This window comes from Mesitornis unicolor, unplaced genomic scaffold (assembly GCF_000695765.1).
Source record: "Mesitornis unicolor isolate BGI_N332 unplaced genomic scaffold, ASM69576v1 scaffold570, whole genome shotgun sequence".
Taxonomy (NCBI): Eukaryota; Metazoa; Chordata; class Aves; order Mesitornithiformes; family Mesitornithidae; genus Mesitornis; species Mesitornis unicolor.
In genome coordinates this window covers 24,571-42,273 of record NW_010157383.1, presented here as the reverse complement: position 1 = coordinate 42,273, position 17,703 = coordinate 24,571, and the positions used below count along the sequence as shown (strand labels likewise).

At 41.4% G+C, this 17,703-nt stretch overlaps 1 protein-coding gene across 2 annotated transcripts in view; it reads left to right on the top strand.

Annotated features, from left to right (window-relative positions):
- Positions 1 to 17,703, top strand: part of LOC104536963 (sodium channel protein type 5 subunit alpha-like) — a 168,911-nt gene that overhangs the window by 131,704 nt on the left and 19,504 nt on the right. For both annotated transcript variants that reach the window (XM_010179726.1, XM_010179717.1), the window contains one exon: positions 3,618 to 3,791. In XM_010179726.1, coding sequence (XP_010178028.1) covers positions 3,618 to 3,791 — 174 coding nt within the window. The remainder of the gene's footprint in view (positions 1 to 3,617; positions 3,792 to 17,703) is intronic.

Genomic DNA, 17,703 nt, shown 5'->3' with positions numbered 1-17,703 from the left:
AGGGATGGTTTTTTTTTTTTTTTTTTTTTTTGTAGCACATTTGGTAACCAGTCAAACAAAATCCTAAAATTGCAGGCAGTTCTGAATCAGGGCTACACATGGAGCTAGTGGCTATCATGTTTTGAGTACACCTTAACTCAAATCCCTATTCCTTCCCTCCACTATTTGGTCATTGCCCAGGGCTCTGGGAAGGGATCCTCTTCTCCTGAGGTCCCACTGCCTACTAGGATTATCCCTGTATTATCAGCCCTGGGCTCTGCATAGCGATGGCAGCCAGCAAGCAGTTTGTTAGAGTTTGGCCTCACAGGCCAGCTTGCTCTCTCCATGCTCTGAATCCAGGCTCGCGTGCTTCTTCCTCACCTTTTCCTTCTCTCCTCCAGTCCCCACAAGTCTCACTTAGGTAAAAGAGTTAAGAGTTAGCAGCTAAGGCCAATGCTTTAAGCTCATATCCAATATACTTATATTTATGTGAGTTATTTGCATGTGTCAGGACTGTCATTGAAGTTGGTGGGATATCTCCCAGGTTTTTAGCCAGGTGTAGAGCAAAGGGTTATCTCAAGAGTTCTCCAGGTCTGATGGGCACTGATCTCCTCAATGATATATTAAGAAATACACCTATTAAATTCACAGCCAGTGCCATGTTTGGATGGGTTGACAGTGTTTCTGTGGAGATCAGGGTTAATTTCAGCCAAGCAGATGAAACTGTCTTAAATAGTAAGAGGAACATCATCTCTGAAAGGTGCCTGCTTCGTCTTGTCAGAAGTAAACCCGGGTAGAAAGGCACAATGCAGAATGTAAGGTAGCAAAAAGAGCTGGAGAGAGAAGAAGCAACAAACAAGATAGGGTAAACTTCATGGCAGCACTGCACAAAAGCCCAACACCCCACTGGGCTGTGTAAATAAGCATGTTCTTCCACTCCAGTTGGCATCAAGGAGGCCTCAGCTGGAGCATTGGCTTCAGCTCTGGGCATTGCACTTTGGGAAAGACATGGGCTAATTGAAAAAAATCCAGAGGAGAGCCACGCAAATTATCAGTGGCCTAAAAAAGAGAGGAAAACACAGAAGTGCTGGGTTTATGTAGTTTAAAGAAAGTCTCTGCAGGGAGACTAGGAGATGGAAATACATAAATGTTGATGAAAACAGGAAAGGAATCGACCATTCTCCAGGTCCACCAGGGATGGGCTGAAATTTCACCCAAGGGATTTTATTTTATTATGAAAAGAGGATGAAAAACTTGGGTAAATAGTAGGCTGCTGAAAATTGTCATTGCTTTGCTGAAATCAATGGAGTCTGACAGTTTTTGCACCAGCTTGAGAATCAGCATGTTAATTTTTTAACACATTTTAAAGGGGGCATGTCGCTTGCTATATAATACACTTTAGATGAATACACTTCCTTACATGTGTAATTAAAATGCCTTAGATACTGAGCACTGCAATATAAATCTCATTTAATTTTCATTGCATGCATTCATTTACTTTTTGAGATTTTCAATTTACCCAGTGCAATTCTGTATAAGGGCAAATTATGTTGCATTTTCTTACTTATCAGCACTGTGCTTCAGTATTTGGACTGGAGATGCTAGAGGGAACTCAAAACTTCTTTCTTCTGTTATTCTGGAGTGAGCTCTTCCAAGAATGAAGCTCATCTGGCTACAACCCTGGGATATGCTAAGTTCTTAAGAGAATTTGAAAGCCGGTATATATTTGTGTGGTAGTTGAACTATCAGAATATATCTATAGCTTACTGCAAAAGATCCAAAACCTTTCCTTATGTGTTTAAGCCATAAACACCCAAACTGTGAGCTTGTGTTTTAATAGTAATTGTGGATAACAGCACAGGTATCCTGTTTAACTCTTTATTAACATCCAAAGCAAAGCAGAAGAAATATTCCTTAGTGATGTTTTATACTGCAAAGATTTCATTTGTTGTGGCCACGAAAAAATGCAAAGCACCAGAGTTTTGTCATTTGGATAATATCCATAGCTCATGCAGAAGTACAGTGCAGTTGAGGCATTCAGGTAGTGCATTTTTCATCCCTTATTAAGCTACTTCCAAACTCACAATGTGCTTTTAGGAGACAAAACACAATGTACTCTTTGGCAAGGTAGTAGAAAATAGGGGGAGCAAAGGAGGGAGAGGAGGAAATCACTTTAAATATTTGTTGTTATTTTTGCAGTAATTGCAAAGTACAGCAAGTCATCTGACAAAGTGAGTGAGCCCTACAAGAAGCGATAAACTCCAATCTCTCTGTGTATTGTCTTCTGTGGCTTTCTCCAACAACTCTTTCACACCCTTTAAATATCATTTTTGAAGGCAAGATAGGAGACCGGGTTGCAGCGAAAACGTCACCCCGAAGTGTGGGGACAAATGGACAAGCTTTGGCACAGGCTGCCAAAGCTTTCTTGTCAGTTTAATTACTGTTCCCTGGCAGGCAGAAGAGCAGTGTGACTGCTGGAGTGACAAGTACCACACTTCTTGTATCTCCGGCCACGGGGTGTTTGCTAACTTTGGGAAGCTCCTCAGAAAGTAGCTACAGATCTCGAAATATGTAAATGCAGATAATTAGGGTGATTAGCACAGGCTCTCTCAAATAATGTTGTTTCTTGCTGCCAAGCGCTCGGGATCACTCAATGGGACAAGAGTAATATATCACAGCTTGAGTTATGCAGGTTACAGGGACATGGGAATAGCTCATGTAATGGCAGTCACTGGAGTAGGTGGGAAAGCAGACCATAACCACTGCTCAATTTAGAAGCCCCAAAGTGGGCCATATATATACAACCATGACACTAGGATCCTGCATTTTATTTGACATACATTCTCATGTGAAAGCTAAATTATGAGACAATTTCATTTGTTTTATTTTAGTAGGCATATTGTTTTATATCTTAAATAATGTAAAGGGGTTATTAGGTTGCTTCTACTTGATACAGATACAGTCCTTTGATGATACTCTGCATAAGATTAGTTAGAGAGACAAATGAGATGGGTAGATAGATACCTTGACCTTTAAAACACAATTGTTCTGTTAAGTGAATATGAATGAGCATTTCTTGAGGCAGACAGTTGTAGCTAGCTGAAATGTGATGGCTGAACAGAAGCCAGGGAACTCCGGTACACTAACACAGGCATAAGCAGGTTAATAACTCAGTTTGTCATCATTAGCATGAGACGTATTTGACTAAATGTGAGGCTTGGATTCTGCCTCCTATAGACATCTGAGGTGCACCAATAGCAGTGACATAGTCAACTGGAGCTAAGGCAGGAAGCCATTGAGAGGCTTGGGGTGGCAACCTGCTCACAGAGTCACGTGCCCAAATTTAGGGTGCTTGAGGTCCCCTTACATGCAGATGATGTCTAGTCAGTACAGCAAGTAGAGGCTGGAGAGAGATAGCTTAGCATGTGTCTGTTATAAGGGAAAGCTGAACAGATCTCTATTAAGGTAGGGTCAGTCCTATGTGTGCCTGTAAAATCATTCTGAAGATAACATTAAAATACATTGGAAATCACAAACCGTACATGTTATCTTATCAAATGATACTAGAGACTTGTAGAGCAGCACTGATGTTTTCCAACATAGCTTAGGAGATTTTAATCAATCTTTTGTACTTCCAGGCCTTTGAAGATATTTACCTTGAAGATCGAAAAAACATAAAAACCATGCTGGAATATGCTGACAAAATATTCACTTACATCTTTGTCTTGGAGATGCTCCTGAAATGGGTGGCTTATGGCTTCAAGAAGTATTTCACCAACGCCTGGTGCTGGCTTGACTTCCTCATTGTAGACGTAAGTATAATTTTGGAACTACGATGCTTCTTGTGTTGGATTTTACAATGCATGCGAATGGGCTGTTAAGTCTGGCAGAACGACAGCTGTCGCTCTGATTCTCAGTGACAACTTTAGGCAAACCTCGAAGGAGGTTGCAGACTTGGTATATAACCACACATCCCCAGGAGTCAGCGTGCCAATGCGGAGAAGATCGCTTCACGTCGTTACACAGAGGTGTCACCCTGTTAATTTGTGTCACATTCCCATCTCGTCCCTAGGAACTCGCTCTTTCTTTTAGCATCTAACATCTCATTCCACACTCCCAGCTACTGCAAGGTCCGGTTACCTCCGGCTGCTCCGCACATGACCTCGACACACAAGTCTTTCAGCAGATTAGAGAAGCTGTCCTTGGCATAGTTTCCCAACGCAGCTGCCAGCGGCGCATAACGTTATGTTCAGTACCATCTCCCAAGTATTTACCACTGAAGGAGTCCAGAAGAAGGTGGGAATAGTCCTCTTTTCAAAGTGGTTTCACGATCACAAAACCTCACAAAATACTCCAAATGCTTGAAATATCGCAATGCTAAGTTCTCCTATGAGGATAATCCTCAAAAGTCAGTAACAGTTGAACAAAAGGGGGGTCATGCCCCAGGAGTGTTGCTAGTACCAGGTATGTCCCTTCTGAAGTTTCATATTGCCTGTATGTGGGATCTGCCATGTGGGATGCAGGAAAAGCCAGCAACACCGCATCCTCCAGATGAGGTTTAACATTTCATCAAAGTGTACCAATGAGGAGGCAATTATCTCCCTGAGACCATTTCTTATTAGCTTGAGGTATTAATATGGAAGGCTGGCAGAGCTGTGCCGTGATTGTGTAACTTATTAAACTTTTGATAAATTATTTTTCCTCATTTTACATCTGAACCTTGACTCAGGGGAGAACTGCACTTTCTTTGGCCCCAGCCCAGGAAAGCACTTCAATGGGACCATTTACTTGTTTGAAGTTAGGGACATGTCTGAGTGCACTGCTGGATCAGAGCCTTTGGAAGCTTCTCCAGAGCTTTAATAAATTGATTTATGAAAAGGAAGTTCTTTACATAAATTGTAGGTCATAAATTCCTCTTTGCATATGTGCTTGGAAACCTCTTAAAAGGAAGGCACCCATTTTACATAGTTTAGCTTCAATAGAAGAGGAAGGCCTGGTTTAATTATCTAACTGCAGGATTGAAAGCCACCAGTTTAGTGGTGGTTAGTTCGGCTAAGTTATAGCTGAACCCTGAGAACTGCGCTCACTGTAGTTTAGGTTGAATGACAGAGCTTTTCTCTCCTGATAGAAACAATTTTGCGATGAATTCACCAAAACAGTTTGAAATGAGTCCCACACTTGTTATAAATATACTTTATAGCATGACATCTAATTAATATCAAAGAGAGTAAAGCAGAAATTAAGCTAAAACCTGTCCTTCATGCGAAAAGCCCCCTTGGAACAGGAGGTGCACGAGAATGCAAAGTCAATATGCAACTCAAAAATGTAGGCACATGTTTGCTTTTTAAGTGTTGGGCTTATGAGTATAATAACATGTTACAGAGGCAGCCACAGATGAGCTGGAGAAAGGGGCTTCACCTCCCCTGCCACACACTAAGCACATATAGCACAAATCAGTGCAATGGGGGAAAGGGGACCATGGGCCCCTGAGACTCCCCTTATCCCCAGCAAATACACCCCAGAGTCTTTTCACTGAACTAGAGGTTTTTATTTTCTTAAACCACACTTAAATGTCTTTCTTGCTAGGCTCTTGATCTAGCCAAAAAGTTGCCCCACGCTTGAGTTATTTTAATTATTAATTGACTCTAGTAATTTGCTTGCCTTTTAGTATTCTCAATGAATAAAGTTTTTCCCCATGCCCTATTATTTTCTTCAAAGTTATTTCCTGATGCAGATTATGAGAACCTGGGACTATATTTTTAGCGAGTTTAACAGATGCTCTTCTCCTATCCCATTGCTCACACGCCCTGTCACTCTGAATTGGCAGGGTAACATGCTATCATTTTTCCAGCACACTTTTTACTTCAATTTACATTTTCTTTTTGGTCCTTTGAGAACCAAATCACTGCAACTGAGCTGCAGAAGGGAGTGAATGGGCGAATTAGCTGCTCCAAAAGAAGCAGATGAACCACTTGTCTGATTTTCTCAAATTTATTTGTTTGAAATTATTCACTTAAAAATTCCTGATCCACAAATTATTCATTAGCAGTTTGGTATTGGTATTCAAACTTCAAGCTGCAATGGTTGATTTTTCATTGGACATGTGAAACCATCTATCATCTGTGTTTTCTCATTGTACAAATGCAACTCAGAATCCTTTTTCAGTTGTGAATAATTCATAAAACCAGGTCAAAATTTGCAAGTAATCACTTTTCCCAAATGAGAAGTGAACCCAGAGGGGATATAAGCATATTGCTGTTGATTTTTTAAGTTATTTTTTTTTTATTTACCCTGCCTTTTGAAAGACCTTTGGCACTGATTTGGGACTGTGAAACAGCGAAGACTCCATCTGACAACTATGGATTACTAAAGAAAATTCTGTCTTGCAAAGCCTGAACATCAAAACACACAGTAATCCACAAACTGAGAGCTATTTTTGCTAGATGTAGAATCCCTAAAGGATGATCTCTAATAATGGGCTTCTCTGCATCTCAAAGAAGTGTGCTAGTGTATCAAAATCATAAGAGAGTGCTTTTAAATACATTGCAATACAATGAAGTCATATCAACAATGTTGCAACACATTTCTTTGGGAGCAATCAAACCACAAAATACAGGCTTATTTCAACTTAGGACACCTGGGAAAGATGCCTTAGATGTCTGTGAAATTTGGATATATTGAATGAAAAGCATCAATGTACACCTATAAATGTTACCTCCCTGCAAACAGCGAGTGTACTGCTAGAAGTAATCCCCTTCTACACTGCAACTGTCGCTTCTCTATGCGCATGAATTGGAGTGGTGGCACTCAGTCCACAGTTCTTTTCAAAAGAGAGAAGAGCAGAGGCTGTAGTGCACCTGAAGTGCAGACAGACATCAGTATCACGATCAGGGACGGTGTTTATGCACAATCCTCTTTGCTAGGATGCACTGGCAAATATTTTCACAAATAATAGATATTGTCCAAACATTCATGCAATCAAAACCTCTTCATACAAAGCAGATTAAACAAGGACTCTGAATTTGGCCAGAGACAGAGGCACATGGCATTCAAGATGAATGATTATGAAAATTGTTTTCAACCAGGCATGTCCTGCAACAGGCAGAGAGTTGCTTTTTAAAACAAAGGGCAGATAAACTCTATCAGTTTTGCATGCTGGTGTCATGTTTGATGTTCTTTTCAATTGTTTCCTCTGTCCTATAGACATTATCTTGAGCTTATCTAGTTTGAGCTTCAGCCAATTAATTCTGAGCTATGTCCCAGTCTCTGCTGACAGGAGATGGATTATTCCATTGAAGTGATCAGTTCAGGAAAGACATCAATCTGGAGCTTAGCATCATTCAAAAATGGGAGGTGTTGCAGTCAACAGCTTCTTTGCTTGGTGGTCATGCTCTGAAGGCAGAGACAAGAGATTGGTACCCTACAGAAGCTGTCACGAGAAAGCTCTTATGAAAGGACGTAAAGTCCCTAACTCATTAGTAAGAGCACTCAGAAAAAAGTCACAACCAAGTTTCATTGCCTGTGACATACACAGAAAAAAATCCTCTTAAATGGGCACCAATGTCATCGTTCTACAAAAGTCCATTATCACAAATCCATCCTCTCCATTACAGCTTTTGGGTTCAATTTAATTGACCAAAACTTTGTCCCAGTCCAGGCTTAAAAAACTTGATTGTCATTTACTGATTTCAGAGATGAGAGTAGGTTAGGATTTTTCCACCAATTCTGTCTAAGGTTATCCCATCTTTAAATATCTGTTACTTGGCAAAGTTAGTTTTTAGCAATTGCTTTTCTAAAGATGCTGGCAGCCTCCTTCCCCTTCAGTCATCGGCAACAATGGGTTCTAGCACTACATCCCAGGAGAGGAAGATCACCCCTAGGTCTCAATTTTTGCCCTGAGGTCCCACCAGTTGCTCTCCAGCTGAGTCACCACAGAGAAAGATTGCTCTTTCCATCCTTTTTCCCAGTGAGCCTGCTCTGCTGCCATGAAGGCAGAGGCTCACACCAGCTTTCAGCAGTACAACTGTCTGCAAAATAGTTCAAGCAAGGCTCAGCAATGGATTCTGAGGCCAAACATCTCAAATGAGCTATTCAACAAGTCCACCAGGCAGGATTTTGTAGATGCTTTTACAAAAGTAAAATAATATTTATTTACTCTGAGAGTAGTGAGACACTGGCCCAGGTTGCCCGGGGAAGCTGTGGATGCCCCCTCCCTGGCAGTGTTCAAGGCCAAGTTGGATTGGGGCTTTGAGCAGCCTGGGCTGGTGGGAGGTGTCCCTGCCCATGGCAGGGGTTGGACTGGATGAGCTTTAAGGTCCCTTCCAACCCAAACCATTCTGGGATTCTATGATATGTCGATTCCCCCCTTGAATTTTCTGAATAGTTATAACAGAACATGTTTCTGGTGTTTGCCTGGAGCTGCTCAGTTTGTACCTAGAGATCTGTATTCCCCATTGAGCAGCTTTCCAAATTTCCTGTTTGCTTGTTTGAGAACTGCTCATGGATGTTCAGTCATTAAATGTACCATCATTTTCACTGATTGCTGAAAAAAACCACAGGTATCATATTTTCCAAGATAGTTTCCTGGAAAGCACATGCTCTAAGATTTCCAGTTAAGATACTTCACTGGCAGACAAGTTAAAAAGCAGTTGATAATCTTTGAGTTTAAGATTAACAATTCAAAACAGTCTTTCTATCCCTAGTTAAAATTTGAATTGAATTAAATTATGCCCTTGTGTTGGATTGTCTTTAAGTGACAATTAAAAACTTGCTGTGTGAAGTAAATATTGATGGCTTCTGATTACTTTAATTGTTTTTTCCATCTGTATTCCCTGTTGATTAGCAAGGTGATTTCTGTTTGCTTTACCAGTAATTACACAATCTGCTGTAATGAGTTGTTCCCAAACAGCACTGAAATCCAATTTAATTCTTGAGAAACTATCCTAAAAGCATGTGTATTTCCTTTAGTTTCTCTTCAGAAAAGCACAGAGGAACAGAATGACAAAAAATAGAGCCAAGACAAAGTAAAAATAATATAGCTTGTCACTTGGAGATGCATCTTAAGAGTGAACTTATTATTGCTCTCTGCAAGTTATGAAAAACCCACAGGTTACAACAGAGTGCTGTTGCTTCAGAGTTCTTTTTTGACTAGTTTTCTTTCAGTTCCTCAAAGCAAATGCTCATGTGGGATTTTTGAGGATGTCTCAGTGCACATCATCTGGGCCTCTGCTGACAGCAAATAACTATTAGAAAATAGAATACCTCTCCAGAAGGCAGGGATCCTGGTATTGAAGGGGAAAAAAAAGGAAAAAATCCACTGGTTTACTACATATTGGCTAATTCAGGATAAGTGAAAAAAAAAAGATGCTACATGAAGATGAGATAAGTGGTTTTAATGTGTGTTAGCAGGTCAGCAGACGCTGTAAATCTCCCTTCTCCCTCCTCACACTTTATCTCAACATAACACATGCAAAAACATCCAAATGTCTTGTCTTATCTTTATTTGCACCTCATGTTAGTTACCACATAGATTCTAAAAGGAGAGCAACCAGGCTTTGCCAAGTGGAAGCACGAGCTCGGTTTCAGAGAGGGCACAGCGGGACAAACCCCCTGCAGCTGGAGGACAAGGGACAGTAAATGAAAGTGAGTAGAAATGTCCAGCCATAAGCATAGCTGACTGCTCAGCTACACTTAGTGAAGTGGTTGCAATACAGAGAATTACTGCAATTACTGCAGAATTTCAATTACTGAGGGAGAATTTAAACTTTTGAAAGTGGTGTAAGTAACCCATCTCAACTCAGATTGTGCTGTCCTAGGTTTACTAACTATTTTTATTTCCTGAAGTTATTTAAAGATGGAGCACTTTTCAATGTCCTTTTTTAGAAGAATATGCTTAAAATGAAAATAATGAATAGAACCCTTGAGCTCTTGCATGCAGCTTTCTTGGCCTTTTCCATTGCTGTGAGTATAGCAGCCAAATTCCTTATACAGAGATGTTTCCCCTTGCACAGTGGATCAGAGCTGGGACAGAGATATAGGCTGCATTTAACAGTCCAGAGTCTCACAAGCTCTGTGTGATGGCCAGAGGGGGATTGTCCTACAGTTCCTCTCCGTGATGACCAGCATCTTTGCAACCCCAACTGCTGCAGACCACAAAACGCCTTTCTGCCACTTTTGTGGCTCCATCCAGGACAGTCAAGGGTGAAGGGGCTGCTCAAGCCATTGGTGGCAGGAGAAAGGAGAAGGAAGAAGGGAAGGGAGAGAGGTTATAGTCAGTGATCATTGCTGTGCTGGCTTTACAGCATCACAACTTCTCCCTCCCCTCCTTCATCACTATGTGTAGAGGAAGGAAGGAAGCTCCTGGATATGCAGCCTGCAGAAGGGACAGAAATTGTTTATCAGGGGGATGAGGGATCAAAGGAATTGGAATGAAACTTGAGGAACAGAGACTTTGTGCTGCCCTTCTATCCTGATACAGCTGGTGACTGGCTTTGAAGTGCTTAGTGCTAAGGCAAATGAAGACGAGGACTCCTACTTGTAGTATGTACTCCCACTTTGTCCTTTCTGTCCTTTCTGTCCATTGTCCCTTCTGGCAGAAATCAGGGAACCTATAATTCATCAGAGTCCCTCTTCATCCTAGTGTATTCAGTATAAGATCAGGATCAACACAGGTTCAAGAATCTAACTAAACAGAGATGATTTTTCAAGCTAAGACTGTCGTATTTCCCAAATCAATTTGGCATTTTTCATATTACAGAATCACAGAATCACAGAACGTTAGGGATTGGAAGGGACCTCAAAAGATCATCTAGTCCAATCCCCCAGCCGGAGCAGGAACACCTAGATGAGGTTACATCATTTTTACAGATTGATTTGGAACATTTGATTAAACAAATGAGGTAGAGAATCCAGCAAATCCAGAACACCTTGTGGAAGCAGCCCAAACAGATTTTTCTCTTTTTTTTCCTTTTTTTTTTTCTTCTTTTATTTTAATGTCATATGTAAGTAAGGTTGATCCTAATCCCATCCAGAAATAAGCAACCCTTCAGCTCATCACCTCAGCTCCCTCTGGCTGCGATGGAAATGGAGCAGAGACGATGGGGCTGAGCCCCCTGGGAAATGTTCTCTCAGTAATCACTATGCGTACCCCTGGCATTATAACACTATCTTCAAATAATAAATAATAATCAAGTATATTCCCATCTACTCCTGACAGCAGCATTCAGCATCAAAAAGGTACCCTGGGATGAATTGTGTGGTGTTTTTGGAGATCATTTTAAGGAAAAAATATCTTTCCTCTCCAGATGCCCTAAATCAAGGCTATCTCTGCACAGTGCCTGGATAAGAAGCACAATGTAGTTGATGATGAAGAAATTCTTCTGCCCTAAATCCTGGTAGAAATAACAGATTTTTCAAGGCATCTGCACCAGTACAGCCATTGCTGCTGGAACAAGGAGAAAGACTGTGGGTCTTGGCCAAGATTTGGCTGACCACGGAGTGTCACATGGTCCCCAAAACGCACAGCAACTCCTCTGCCATCCCAATCCAGTGCTGATAAATGGGACTCAAAGATCTGGCAATGGTGTCTGTTTGGAGTAAAAGGGTGAACTGAGACAAGCTGAAAATCCACTTGGAAAGGGTGGGGAAGATGGCAAATCGGGCAGCTGAGCCCTTTGCCACCTCGCTGGAGGAAGTTCACAGCAGCAGGTCATTCGGCTCGCCCTCAGAAATTAGCTGAGGTTTAATTTTTGATTTGCAGCCATCTGTCCTGGGAATTGACTGGAGTTGTTAGAAAAGCCTGAGCAGGTGTAAAGGAGGTGACAGATTAAGAGAACAGCGAGACGTAAAGAGGTTCTTCTGGAAACCGCCAGGAAGCAATTAGGATGCAGGAATGATTTATTCAAAAGCATTTAAGCCAGCAGGAGTGACACATGCTGTTTCAACAAGGCTGCCCTCTGAAAAGGGAATATTGCCTTGAGAAATGTGGACATAAGACCAGGAAACAAGCTGTGAAGATGGTATATTAACCATGTTTTACAGTCTTAGTTTAAGTATTAGATGAGGAAACAAAAAAATTAAAACAAGAAGAGGAAAGTCCCGGAGAAAAAAAACATGAGTGGATGATGTAAAAGTGTTTTTTAACCTGAGTTATAAGAAGTAGCACTGGGCTTTCCAGGAGATAATTTTTATTTATAATTAAACCAGGCACTCATGTAGCCCATCATATTGTCATACACAAGAGCACTCCACAAGCAGTAATGAACTCCGCTGCTGGTGAGGGAAGCTGTTCATTAACTCATTTGCAGATGAGCTTTAATCCCCATGCCATGGACAAACTCCAGAGCAGCCCCAAGGAGTTTGTGGTTTTTACCTGAACGTGCGGGCTGTGATTCAAGGAAACAGATAACAGAGGTGGGAATTTGGTTTAGGTCACTTTAGTCTCTCTTTCGTGTCCTAATTCTAAGACTTTCCATCAGCTTTATGTCCTTTATTCATAACATGCAATTTCTGGATTGGCAGGTGCTGTCATACAGTTAGGCATTGGTATGGCAGAAAATGCAATGTCAGAGTGCAAGTGTAAAGAGATATTAAAAAATAATATGGTGATAATAAACATTGGCTCAGAAATGGTAGATGCAAAGGGATTACCAACCTCATCACAAGCCCCTTCCACCTAAGAGTATTTGAATGGCAACAAGAACTTCCCTGTAGTTCAATTTTATTTGTAAATTCCCATTTTCCTGACATTTTCTCCATTTCTGTTGGGGGTACGGAACTAATTTTGGTCCTTTTGAAATCAAGGGGAGCAACTTGGGACTGCAGTCTGGCTTTTATAGACACTGGGCTGCTGCTGGGGCTGTGAAGATCTGCTCCCTGGGTAATGCTACCCTTGGCAGCAATGGACAGGAGAAACCGGGCTGGATTGAAAAGGAGCACCCAAAGTAATCCAAGCTCTCTTTCTTCTACTTTTTTTTAAAAACACAATTAGGGGGGGAGAGAGAGAGAGACAGGTGTTCCTGAGGCATGTAAAAAGCTATTTGAAAGCACTGGGCGCCTGGATTAGCAGAAACCACTCATTTAAATAAGTGGCCAGAGCTTTCAACTCAGCTGCTGTGTTCTCTTTTGGACATCCTTTTTTTCTTCCCCGCTCCCTCCCCTCTAATTTGAACAAGCAGGTTAATTTGATTAAATCCCTGACTGCATAAATCATATGCTGTGGCCTAAACTGGGAAGGAGGTGTCCTCCTCCCTGCGATAGCAGCTTGCAGGGTATCGCTCACAGCAGAGGTCCTGGTGGTTCTCAGGGGTTTTAGGATTTATATGACCAGCCAAGGAGGATTTTTAGTGTTTCCCAGGTGGAACTCCTTTTTTCCCCTTCAAAAAATGACTTTTATGCTGAGCAGCATCTGCCTTTGAATGGTGCTTCTTAGATCTGCTTCCAGCTCGGTCCAGTGGATGCTCGCTGGTTATCTGTATTGATGTACTATTAGGCTGGTGGGAAGAAAGACAAAAAAAAACCAAAAAAGCAGCCCCTATTCCAGCTCAAACTCACCTCCTCACTATAGGAAACACTGTCAGACTGGGGTGAAATACTGCTACTAAGGACTACACCCCTCAGGTTACTACCACCAGTGTGATATCATGGTAGGGAGTCTGCATGCTACTAATACATGTATGCATATAGGAAGGAACCTCATTACTGTTACAAATGCAATAGCTCTTTTTCCCAAAGAGTCTGTGATCTTTTGATTAAAGACCATTTCCTCTGTGGGTGCTGAAAGGAAGCTGCATTATTGCACTTTCTGTTTTATAATGGTTTTTCTGCAGCCTTCAAAGTCTCTTCTGACAGCTTTACTGGGGTTCACATTGGTTTACAACACTGATTTCTTAAGTCCCTGTCAGATAATGAAGACATATATACTTACTGTATAACTTTATCTCTGTGTTCATAGTGAATGATTTTAATTGTCCAGAAATGCTGTGTGTCTGTTAACTGATTAATTACTGTGAGCACCAATGTGAGCACACTGGGAACCTGACAAATGGGTGCCACCTGGGTACAAATAAATGAGTTGTATTTCTTATCTCAAGAACAATAATATTTCATTAGCAAAAGAAAAAAAAAAGGCAGTTACTGAAAAAACTTCCTGATTCCTGGACAAGACTTTTTTTTTGTCAAATATATTCTAGTAGTGGACTGTCAAAATAATTAAGATAGTCATACATTAGACGATCTCATTAGAACATACTAGCAATAGCTTCAAACTGTTATCAGTGAGGCCAGTCTCTCTTCAGAGATCATTGCCTGTGTTCTGGCCATCTAAATTCATTGAGTTTTCTTGATTTCACTCTGGAAACACACATGAATGTCACACAATGGGACACTCCAGACCCGAGCTGCTAATGCCACTAAGCCACATAGATGACAGGAGGTTGGCTTTCAAAGCATCAGCCACAGGCCTGGTACCCATGGTTGGTATTTCTAGTGTTCAATGCAGTAACAAAATCTATAAGCTCTCATTTTTTTCTTGAGCATAACAATGAAAATGGGGAAAATTAAAGCTATGGGGTTATTTTATCTCTCCCTTTACCCAGCTCTAGGAGGTTGCCTTACAAACTGCTGTAAAATCTATATAGATAAACTTGTATGTAACATTATATAGGAGTATATAAATACAGAAATACACACATATAGCCATAAAGATATAGATATATAGGTAGATATATAGTTAATACAGATATATAGATGATACATAGATATCTAGATAAAACTGCCTCTGGGAAAAGAAAATAAAGAACTTCTCTAAATGCCAGGATCAGAGATAACTCAACACCACTTGCCTGTCTCCAATGGTAAGAAGAAGCCAAGATGTGTAGGTAACATCGATGTGGCTTTGTCCGGAGCCTGAGATTTGCTGGGAAATTCTACCATTGAGCTGGGCAGTAAATTCTGACTCTTTCAGGGTTTCCACTCTTTTTGGGTGGAATAAATTTTGGGAAGTTGCTGGCAGTGCTGTGGCTGAGGTCTTCTCGGGCTGCGCTGAGAAGATCTGAGGAAAGCAAAAGGGAAGAGCTGCCATGTGAATGAAATCCTAACCCATTCGATTGATGAGACTTCTGTTATTAATCTCTGTGGAGGCAGGACTGAATACGCTGGTTTATGAGGACCACTCCCTTAGGGAACCTCATTGGTGACCAGGTTGTACACTGGGGCTCACACTAGTTAGAAAATTCCAGTGACAACATTGTCTTGGGGACTTCAGAGGCACCAAATAAACAGCAAATCAGGGGGATAGGAAACAGGCTAGAGCTAACAGGGAAGATATAATTATTTGATTAAGTTAAGGGTAAGGAAGGTTTAGATGGAAAGCTGTGAAATCTTCTTAGTAAGATCTAGCAGGTTCTGGAAAGAGCCTCAAAGGAGGTGGAAGAAGCAGAGCATATGCAAATCAGAACAATAATAAGGCTTTTTGGGTCAGAAAAATTGAACAGGAGGATGCAGCTCTGCACAGGAGACTGTAGCTTACCTGTCAGCACACATGCCATGTGAAAGGTGAAGGGGAGGTGAAAGCTCAAGACCAACCGCAAGTTGTGCATTTTATGGGAGATGGCTCCAGGCAAAAGTGACTCCTTAGGATTCGTCTGCTCTCCACATTACAGTGCTGCCTGGTCTTCAGAGGTATTTCTTCCTGAAAAATCTACAAAACTATTTGCAAACAGATACTGAAAAGACTGGAATTGTGAATCTGGAGGTTATACTGGTGCCAGCACATTTCTGATATTGAGTAAATCACAAAGCAGAACATTAGAGCAGCTCTGGGCTGCACAGCCTTGTAACAGGGAAAAAAAATAACAGAAACAGCTGACTTCACCTTTTCCTGTGATTATGTGGGGCAGTCAGCACCAATTTTGAAAACTGCTTGACATTCTTCCTAAAAATAGCCTTCTGGGTCACTTTTAATCAAGTCCAAATGGCCAAGTCTCTGCGTTAGTAATTCTCGTATAAATAAAATTGACGGGGATACCTTCAAAACCAACAGCCGAGCATTAAACAAGTTGTCTCAAACTCATTTCTGACTCCAGCCTTGTAAATCATTGCCAAATATCACACAGCTTCATGGCCTAATCCTCTGAAGAGATATCTAATGCTGTGTAAATCTGTGTCAGGAGGACAGCAGCACCTGTGATGTGTTTCAGGGTGACATTTATGGTACTCTAAAGAAGATGGTAACTCGCTCAGATCCATAGTCTGGTCTTGCAGGATTTGAACAGAATATCTTCTGCCTTGAGAGAAAGGGGACTTATAGGACATAAATCTGGGATGAGGGAAGAAGCAGTTTGAACCAAGGCAGTTTGAAGATCTTGAGAAGATCTGACTTTCAGACATTGTGGGTGAAGCTAGCAAAGAAGTGCATTGGGTGTTCTACATTTGATTAAATTTCTTTTAAATCTCTTCATTCATTTTACAGATGAATGAGCTTCCCTTGAAATGTGTGAGTGTGCAGATGTTTTCTGTCATTGAACATGCTATCATTGAGCTGGTCTTTCGGCCTTTTTGGATAGGGAGCACCAATGCTTTGTGGGTTTAAGGCCATTTTCTGCACTGAACTTTCCACCGAAGACAGAAATGTGTGCCACAGTGTTAGTCCTATCATGATATCTCAATAATGCCGATTATATTACAGTTTCAAGATTACTTATTTGAATGGCTTTAATATATAACTATACTGTGCATTTGCTAACTGCTATTAGACAAATCCTCCATCCCTTTCTCTTTATTTAGGCAACATTAGGTCAATGGGGAGAGTGAATGAAAGGAGAAGGCTTCAAACTATATGTTAATGCAACTTCAGAGTACAGGATGTAATCAAGGCTGGTAAGAAACAGGGAAGATAGAAAATGGGAAGTTTGGAAACATTTAAGACAAGTTTAAGATGGTTTTGAAGTCAAATCCAGATTTTTATAGAGTCATAGAGTCACAGAATGTGTTGGGTTGGAAGGGACCTTTAAAGCTCATCCAGTCCAACCCCTGCAGTGAGCAGTGACAATATCACCAGATCAGGTTGCTCAGAGCCCCATCAAGCCTGACCTTGAATATCTCCAGGAATGGGGCCTGCACCACCTCTCTGGGCAACCTGTGCCAGTGATCTACCACCCTCATGGTGAAGAACATTTTCTTAACATCCAACCTAAATCTACCCTTTTCTAGTTTAAAACCATTACCCCTCATCCTATCGCTACATGCTCTAGTGAACAGCTCTTCCCCAGATTTCTTGTAGGTAACTTTCAGGTATTGGAAGGTCACTGTAAGATTCCCCCAGAGCCTTCTCTTATCCAGACTGAACAACCCCAACTCTCTCAGCCCGTAGGAGAGGTGCTCCAGCCCCTGATCATCTTTGTGGCCTCCTCTGGAGCCGCTCCAGCACTTATGTCCTTTTTGTGTTGAGGACTCCAAAGTTGAACGCAGTACTCCAGGTCTCACTAGAGCAGAGTAGAGGGGCATCATAGTCCTAGGACATCAGACCTTGAATGCAGTCTGCCTGTCTACTGCCATGTTTTCACAGCACACTCTGTACTAAAATGCAGAAGTGTTTATTAAGACCTTTCTTCCACAGCAGCCGCTGGGTCGATACATGGGAGGTGAGTTTGTGTCACACCTGGTTAAGGAGTGACATGTTAAAGCATGACAGGCAGCCTCTGTGTCACTTCGTCGTCTGCAAATCTG